Source organism: Eptesicus fuscus, chromosome 7, assembly GCF_027574615.1.
Source record: "Eptesicus fuscus isolate TK198812 chromosome 7, DD_ASM_mEF_20220401, whole genome shotgun sequence".
NCBI classification, from domain to species: domain Eukaryota; kingdom Metazoa; phylum Chordata; class Mammalia; order Chiroptera; family Vespertilionidae; genus Eptesicus; species Eptesicus fuscus.
The window spans coordinates 42,677,184-42,686,297 of record NC_072479.1 but is presented as its reverse complement, the minus strand read 5'-3'; the positions used below and the strand labels follow the sequence as shown (position 1 = coordinate 42,686,297).

Genomic DNA, 9,114 nt, shown 5'->3' with positions numbered 1-9,114 from the left:
AAAATAAAAGAAAGTTCCTGTTTTGGAAATAGTGCTAATACCAATCCTTCCTGAGACAGGTCTTTAAACAATGTCATTTCATCAATGTCCTGTGGATTAATTCTTTTAACCTTTTGAAGTCAGTGAACCAAAAAATAGTTCCCGTTTTCCACATATCTCAAGGGGTGGAGCCTCCAAACCACCAGGAGAAGAAGGAAGTTAAAAGAGGTTAAATACTGGGACCAGCCTACCCTGGCCATCTGAGCGGTCTGGCTTCGCAGTCAACATGAAGGCTCTCTTGACTCTGGGGCTTCTCCTCCTCTCTGTCGCTGTCCAGGCCAAGGTCTATGAGAGGTGTGAGCTGGCCAGAACCTTGAAAAGACTTGGACTGGATGGCTACAGGGGAGTGAGCCTGGCAAACTGTAAGTTAACTCTCCATACTTCCAAATAGCCAGCCAGGTGTGCAACAGATACTAATGGAGGATGAATAATGAGAAAGGGGCTTTGCGTGAATGGGCTTCTTTAAAAAAAGTTAGCTGAGGATTTGTATACTTAAAATGGTTAAAAAATATATATATATATATATATCAACTTGTTCCTTTAGAACCAGAAATGCTAGATGAAGGGATGAGGGCATGGAGTGCAAAATTCTGCACCATTCTACATAAACCACCACCCATTGTACTCTTCGAGTGCTACCAAGCTTGCCACTTGCCTCAGACTCAGTGGACATGTAGGCTGACTAATGCATTTGCGCACCTGAGCAATCTCTGCCACGTCTTTGGTGCTTGACTCCAGCTATTTCCCAGGTGGAACTTGGGCTCTGTGAGCCTAGAATAACGCAGCATTTTTCTCTTTTTTAATTCCCCTGCATGACATGAAGCTTTCATAGCAAAGTTTTTTTTTTTTTTTTTTTAATTATGTTGAAATCTCAATACAGGGGCAGAAGGAACCTATTCCCCCTCAATCACTGTTTATGTCAAGATCCCTGAAATGCAGCATGAAATGCCATTTCATTATTCTTACTCACTCTAGTTGATTGTTTTCATTTTCTCCTATGCAATCCAAGATGTGCCTGTGTAAATGTTACTTTGTATTTTAGCCCGTTTTTGTCAATGTTATCACTGTATATTTAGGTTGAATTCAAACACCTCCCCTTAATAGCTATTTTTGAATGCATCAGTGAATAGTTTGATGGATATATGGATGGACTATGAAATAGTCTTTCCTGTTCTACATCTTTATACTTATAAAGTAAGTCATTAGTAAAATAAAATGAGCTATATAGAACTGATTATGGTATGCAGTATATGTCATATGGCGTTGCTATTTATTACTAAAAATATGTTCTTTTCAGGGATGTGTTTGGCCAAATGGGAAAGTAGTTACAACACACGAGCTACAAACTACAATCCTGGAGACAGAAGCACTGATTATGGGATATTTCAGATCAATAGCCGCTACTGGTGTAATGATGGCAAAACCCCAAGATCAGTTAACGCCTGTGGTATATCCTGCAGCGGTAAGAGAAAGTAGCGTTTAAGTGAGGGCGCAGGACCCATCTGGTTATGCTTACAAGAATAGAGATTCAATACAAATGAAAAGGTTTTCAAAAATTCAACAGGGACCTACAAAAACTCCATCTCGCCCTGGCTGGGTGGCTCAGTTGGTTGGAGCATCATACCGTACAACAAAAGGTTTTGGAATCGAGTCCTCGTCAGGGCACATACCTAGGTTGCGGGTTCAATCCCTAGTTGGGGTGGGTATGGAAGGCAACAAATTAATGTTTCTCTCTTTCTCTCTCTCTCCTTCTTTCTCTAAATTAAAAAAAAACCCACATATCCTCAGGTGAGGATTAAAAAAAAAAAAAAAGAGGTGACTCTGAATTTAAAAAATAAAATAAAATCATAAGAATGAAAATATTGGAGAAGTATTATAAAACTGATATTGTTAAATTTCTAAATGTTAAAATTCTAATAGAAAAGATTATTCTTAGAATATTCTTTTGTATCCAGTTAATTTATATTAAAAATATTTTGTATTATATAATAATCTGTGGTCATTGAATAAAAATTCGTACTACCAAGAGATTTATGACTACTAGTAAATTTTGGTATATATTGTTCTAGATAGAATATATATCAATCATATATATGAATATAAAGCTATCTCATGTACAAATATACCTACGTATAAACATGTAAATAATGTGTGGTGTTTTTTATGATTATTTTTTATTATTATTATCGATTTTGGAGAGAGAGGAAGGGAGCAGGAGAAACATCGATGTGAGAAACATGGATTGACTGCCCCCTGCATGCCCCCTACTGGGGATTAAGCCCACAACTTGGGCATGTACCCTGACAAGGAATCCAATCATGATCTCCTGGTTCATGGGTTGATGCTCAACCACTGAGCCCACTGGCCAGGCACGTGTGTTTTAACAAAAATGGAATTGTACTATTATACTGCTTTACAATTTGTTCTTTATCACACAAAACTATTTATATGTTAACAAATACCAATCTTTATTATTTTATGTTTATTAATTTTTTATATTATTTTTATTCTTTTCTTTTATTTTGGAGGAAAATGGATCTTTTTTCCATTTATTTTATTTTTATTTTTAGATAGAATGGAGGAGAGAGAGAGAGAGAGAGAGAGAGAGAGAGAGAGAGAGAGAGAGAGAGAAACATCAATGTGAGAGAGACACATTGATTGGTTGCCTCCCACATGTGCCCAGACTGGAGCCATGGATCGAGCCTGCAACTGAGGTACATGCCCTTGACTGTGAATTCAACCCTCAACCCTTCAGGTCTGTGGGCCCACTCTCTAACCACTGAGAAAAACTGGCCAGGGCTCTTATTTCTTTAGGGGAAATTTCTAGTAGTAGAATTGCTGATTAAAAATTACTAGGTTAGTTCCTCTTTTTCTTCTAGTAGTGCCTATTATAAAAAGAACTATCTATCACATTCTGTATAATAAAAGGCGAATATGCAAATCGACCGAAGAGCAGAACGATTGGTCACTATGACACACACTGACCACGAGGGGGCAGATGCTCAATGCAGGAGCTGTCCCCTCGGGGTCAGTGTGCTCCCACAGGGGGAGCGCCGCTCACCCAGAAGCCGGGCTCATGGCTGGCTAGTGCAGCCGCAGTGGTGGGAGCCTTGTCTGCCTCCACGGCAGCGCTAAGGAAGTCTGACTGAGGGTGCAGTCCTGGCTGAGGGATGCCCCTCCCCGCTCCAAGTACACGAATTTTGTGCACCAGGTCTCTTGTTACTTGATAATTCTAGAACTTCCAATGACTTTGGTATCTGAGTTTCCTCCCAACATTCACATAACTTGTGTAAAAGAATGTTAGTGTCCATTCTAAAAGAATGGACACTAACATTCTTTAGTCTTAGCCTAAGAGAATAAAATGGGTAAACCTAAACTTAAAATGAAATTTCTGTGAAAGCTGTCTTCATTCCTCACCACCTGTTTTTCAGTTTTGCTTCAAGATGACATCACTCAGGCTGTAACCTGTGCAAAGAGGGTTGTCAGGGATCCACAAGGCATCAGAGCATGGTATGTGTAAGCGTTAAAGGGGAAAGCTTTTTTGCCCTGTGTTAGGAGAGAGGTGAGAGAAGATTTTCAAGGACCTCAGTACCCTACTGAGAACTGAACGTTGCAGCTTTAGACTTACGCTAAAAAAAGTATCACTTAGAAGCAATCTATTTTAACGGATTCAGAATCTTTTTCTCTTACTCCTCCATTAATTTTGGGGGATTTCTAGAATTTTTAAGATTCTCTACACTCTTCCAGTTCCTTGTCCTATTTTGAAATGTTTGGAATGAGGTAAATGTAGAATGCACTTTGCAGTGGCTGTTAGGGAATGCACGTGACTCTCGTGGTCAGCATACTATGCTGTAGCCTGGGCTTTGGGGAGAAGTGAAGTATTTGGTGTACATGTCTCCATGTAATAAATAGCAATACGTGGATCTATCAATAGCCTGTATTTCATATAGTGTTAAAATAATTTGTCAAAGGATTTGATGTACGTCTATCACAATGAAGATGTGCTTTAACCTTATCACCATTTGTTTCACCTTTCCCTACAGGGTGGCTTGGAGAAATCGTTGTCAAAACCAAGATGTCAGTCAGTATACCCGAGGCTGTGGAGTGTAACTGGACAGCTTTCTTTCTTCAGCTCCTTTTGTCTCGTTTTCATAATAAGGGAGTAGTAGTTGAGTAAAAGTTCACACTTTCAAATAAACAATGTTTTTACAGAAGCAGGAGCAAAATATGGTCTTTCTTCTAAGAGGCTAATGTTGTCTAACGTGTTAATGATTGGGTAGTAAGTCTACAACATGTTTCAGTGTGCTGATGGGCTAAGGCTGGTGAAAATTTACCTAAAGTCTTATTACCAAATACGTCTCCAGTACATTCAGTTCTTAATCAAAGACTTCATCTTGAATGACACCAGTATTCCTCCATATTTGATAAATATGTAACAAAAGACTATCTTAAAACACATTGACCTTGGGCAAAATCTCAGCTGAGTAGGCATTTGATGTGTTCATCTGTTCATTCATCTCCCAAAACAGTAAAAGATAACCATTCTTTGTTGGGCAATCTAAAATTTACAAAGGAACAGAATGCCAAATAGCTGAAAATGGACATAGCCTGCATTAAGAATATTGTTTTTATTAAGTGTGATCTTTCGTTTAAATGCTTTCTTAGGAATGTTACTTTTATACAGCTTTAAAATGAACTCACAATTTATATATCCATCTACTTTAGCCCCTTAAAGAACTTTTTTATGTATCTTGCTGATCATGAAGGAATATCAAGAAGGATTAGATTAGCTGTTGCTGTTTCTTAATTTTATAAGCTTAGATTCATGCATTATGCCTAAAACTGGAGGCAGATGAAAGTATTGAAATAATTGCTAATTAACCACCAGTGTGAACTTATAGTGTTGTAAAAAAATAAAATAAACATTTTCATTAAAGGACTATATCTTGTCTTTCTCTAATGTCAAAAAAATAAATAAATAACTTAGCCCTCTTACTATTTTCCTATACCTCACCTGTACCCAAACCGGTTACATTGCTGGGAAAAAGCAACAACCCATAGGCATGCTGACAGATCTCACTTTAAATTCATAATCACAGCTGGCCAGTACCAGGAGGTCAGGGTTCAATTCTCTGTCAGGGCTCATGCTTGGGTTATGGGCTTGATCCACAGTAGGGGTCATGCAGGAGGCAGCCAATCAATGTTTCTATCTCATTGTTGATGTTTCTCTCCCTCTCCCTCTGTCTGAAATGAATAAAAATACATTTAAATTCATAACCATAAATTTTATATGGGCCCTCAAGTCTGCCAGGCCATCTTAGTCACCTGTCTGCAATCCTTCTGGATTGGTGTCCCCACTCTCCAAAGTGACTATTACTATTTTACTTCCCTTCCTCTCTCTTCAAAGCCGTAGCACAGGTGCCTGACCACTCACCTTCTGCCCACCTCTGCCCTCAGTACTGGCCGCAGAGAACACTGAGAGAATAGAAAGAATCTCATACACAATTCTCCCCTTGTCAGGGCCCACACCTTCCTCTAGGTCCATTCTTCCTTCTTGCCCTGCTATCACCCGGATGAAGGGCCTCTGCTCCTGCCAATGGCAGTGTCTCCACATGCAATCTCCATCTCATCCCTCTCACTGCTCCAAGGTAGGCTGTTTCCTGCATCCTGGGTCTCTCCCTCTTTGCAATTACCCCACCATTGTGCAAACTGCCCTAATAACCTCCATTACAAATAACTCTATTGACCCTACATAACTCTCTAACTCTTCTTCCTTTTGCAGCAACACTTCTGAGGTTAGAGATGTATACTCACCAGTTCCACTCCTCACCTCCCATTCTCTTTTTGCTGTTCTGATCGGATGGTTTTTGCTTCCTCATATGCCAAATTGCTGATTTGAATCTCGGTGTCCTCTACTCCAGTATTATTCCCTGAAATGATTCTTCATTTCAGGTAGTGTATTCTTCCTTTTGATTGGTCCTTTTTTATGTCATTGATGTTCTCTCGAAGTTCCTTAAAGTTGCCACTAAGTTCCTTGATGTTATCACTAAGTTCCTTGAACATCCTAATAACTATTGTTTTGAACTCTGTACCTGATAATTTGTTGCTTCCATTCCATTTAGTTCTTTTTCTGGCAATTTCTTCTTTCTTTTGTGACATGTTTCTTTGTCTCCGAATTTTCGCTGTTTCCCTGTGTTTGTTTCTACGTATTAGGTAGAGCTGCTTTGTCTTCCCGTCATTGGAACCCTGGGCTGAGGGTGGTGTGGGGCTAGGACCCCTTGCTCCTCACGTAGATGCATTTTTTCCCACAACCAAGATATCCTGCCCAGCAGGCGTGGCTCAGTGGTTGAGCATTGACCTATGAACTAGGAGGTCATGTTTTGATTCCTGGTCAGGACACAAGCCTGGGTTGCAGGCTCAATCTCCAGGGTAGGGTGTGCAGGAGGCAGCTGATCAATGATTCTTGCTCATCATTGATGTTTCTTTCTCTCTCTCCTCTCCCTTTCTCTCTGAAATTAATATACATATATGTGTGTGTGTGTGTACATATATGTGTATGTGTGTGTGTGTGTGTATGTGTATGTGTATATATATATATATTAAATGAGGTAATAAGAGTGGTGTCCTAATTCAATAGGACTGGTATTCTTATAAAAAGAGGAAGAGCCCCAATTGGTTAGAGTGCCATCCCAATACGCCAAGGTTTAAGGTTTGATGTTCAGTCAGGACACACACATAATCAACCAATGAATGCATAAGTAAAACAACAAATCAATGTCTCCCTCTCCCTTCCTCTCTCTCTCTCTCTCTCTCTCTCTCTCTCTCTCTCTCTCTCTCTCTCTCCCTTCCTTTCTCTCAAATCAACAAATAAAATGTTAAAAAGAGGAAGAGACACCAGGGATGCTCCGGCACAGAGAAAAGACCATGTGAGGATGCGGCAAGAAGACGGCATCTGCAAGCCAAGGAGAGAGGCCTCAGAAGAAACCAAATCTGACCTTCACTTGGACTTCTAGCCTCCACAGCTGTGAGAAAATAAATTTCTGTTGTTTAAGCCACACAACCTGTGGTATTTTATTATGGCAGACTTAGCAAACATACAGATATTCTTTTTTTTTTTCAATATATTTTTTTGATTTCAGGGAGGAAGGGAGAGGGAGAGAGAGAGATAGAAACATCAATGATGAGAGAGAATCATTGATCGGCTACCTCCTGCACACCCCCTACTGGGGATTAAGCCTGTAACCCGGGCATGTGCCATTAACCGGAATTGAACCTGGGACCTTTCAGTCCACAGGCCTATGCTCTAGCCACTGAGCCAAACTGGTTAGGGCAAAAGCTACTGAGATTCAATGTAAGAAGATAGATGCCAGGTAAACTGATAAATATACATATTTTGCCCAGACTTTTTGGGCAAGGTTTTGAACTGATAGGAAAGTACTAGCAAACAAAGGGTTAAAATAGATTTTGGAGAAGAACTCACAGAAGTTTCAATACGTGTAACCATGTTAGGTTCTGAAAGTTTGTAAGTTTAAGTCCCAAGTGACTTGAGATTAGGCCAGTAGCCCTCAAATGCTTTTCTACAAACACTGGTGTGTGTTAGTCATGTGAAGCTTAAAACCAGTGATTTGCAACCTTTTTCATCTCATAGCACACATAAACTAATTACTAAAGTTCTGTGGCACACCAAAACTATATATTTTGCTGATCTGACCAAAAAAAAGGGGGGGGGTATAATTTTGATTCATTCACACTGGATGGCTTTTGTTGTATTGGGTGTTGTCATTTTTTAAATTTGATAATCAAGAGAAAATAGCTCAGTGCCCCTGGCTAAATAGTTAGGTGTCGCATGTTTTAAAATTTCTTGCAGCATGCCAGTCGAAAATTGCTGCTTTAAACTTAGGGACTTACTTCTCCTCCTCACTCATTGTTGTGTGGTTTTGTAGGCATCTTTTTCCAATTTAGGTAAATTTTATCCAGGTAGAAAGTCTGTTGACAGATGAGCCCCGTTTTTATCATTGAGGAACTCTGCAAGTTCCTACCAACACCATAGCAGCCACGGGATCTCTTAGCCACTCACCAAGTCCGCACTCCTTATCCTCACTCATTCAGGCCTGGAACCTGAGGCCCCGTCTGTGGTTGCCACAAAAGTGTCAGTAGCACTTACCGTGATTATTTACGTTCTTATACAAACAGCTTGCCTTCTTCTGGACTAACCTTAGGCTAATAGGTATTGAATTTATTTGTTACTTATTCAGCCACAATTAATAGTTTTTCCATTTGTTCTCTGCTTTCCCTCGTTTCTTCTTGTTACATTGGCACAGCACTTACCACATGTGTATATCTTGCTCTTTGACCTTCAGATACATTCTTACTGTTGAACAATTGATCTGAAATTCATGTGTAACATTCAGCATTTTGTCTCCACTTGAAGTTTAAAGTGGTTATTGATAGGTACATGATTATTGCCATTTTATTCATATTTATGCTTTTTTTTCCTCATTGGGGGGCAGGATTTATAATTACAGAAATAAGGGAAAGGTGGGCAAAAAGGCTAACATTCATAATTGAAGTTCTAAGTAGAAAATCAACAATTCTCTGAACTGAAGGCTCAAATCTATACATTGAAAAGGCACATTTGGACTAGGAAATATTGACCCAGACTGATGAGAACAAAGAGAGCTCTGTTTGCAGCAATGGCAGAGCAGATGTCTTGGGCCTGCTCTCTCATTGAAAGCAACCCAAAAAGCTGGAGAAATTATACAGTGGTGGGCAAAAGTAGGTTTACAGTTGTGAGTATGCTAAATGTTTATTACTGTATTATTTATCTATTATAATTATTGTCTTATTTATTATTATTAACCTATTGCCCACCCCTGTATATCTGTTTGAAAGTATCAGAAAGCAAGCAATGCATAAGGATTTATGGGATTAAAATCTGTGATGAGGCTGCCCACATGGGGGCAGCCTTACACAGGATGTCAGAGCCCATAGGAATGAGCAAGGTGTCTGTGGAAGGGGTAGGGAGAGAGAGAGTGTGTGTGTGCTGGGAGAGGGGGGGAGGGGGGCCTGGGGTGA

At 39.8% G+C, this 9,114-nt stretch overlaps 1 protein-coding gene across 1 annotated transcript; it reads left to right on the top strand.

Annotated features, from left to right (window-relative positions):
* Nucleotides 1–213: 213 nt before the first annotated feature.
* On the top strand, nucleotides 214–4,979 carry LOC129149773 (lysozyme C). The gene is made up of 4 exons (XM_054718867.1): nucleotides 214–401; nucleotides 1,337–1,501; nucleotides 3,471–3,549; nucleotides 4,083–4,979. Exons 1-4 carry the CDS (start codon nucleotides 266–268, stop codon nucleotides 4,147–4,149), a joined length of 447 nt encoding a protein of 148 aa, XP_054574842.1. The 5' UTR covers nucleotides 214–265; the 3' UTR covers nucleotides 4,150–4,979.
* Nucleotides 4,980–9,114: the final 4,135 nt, after the last annotated feature.

Bases quoted from the DNA above. Each gene is read 5' to 3' on its own strand.
- LOC129149773 (XM_054718867.1), top strand. From the start codon at position 266: ATGAAGGCTCTCTTGACTCTGGGGCTTCTCCTCCTCTCTGTCGCTGTC. The intron at 402-1,336 runs GTAAGTTAACTC...TGTTCTTTTCAG, and splicing joins GGGAGTGAGCCTGGCAAACT to GGATGTGTTTGGCCAAATGG. The intron at 3,550-4,082 runs GTATGTGTAAGC...CTTTCCCTACAG, and splicing joins CCACAAGGCATCAGAGCATG to GGTGGCTTGGAGAAATCGTT.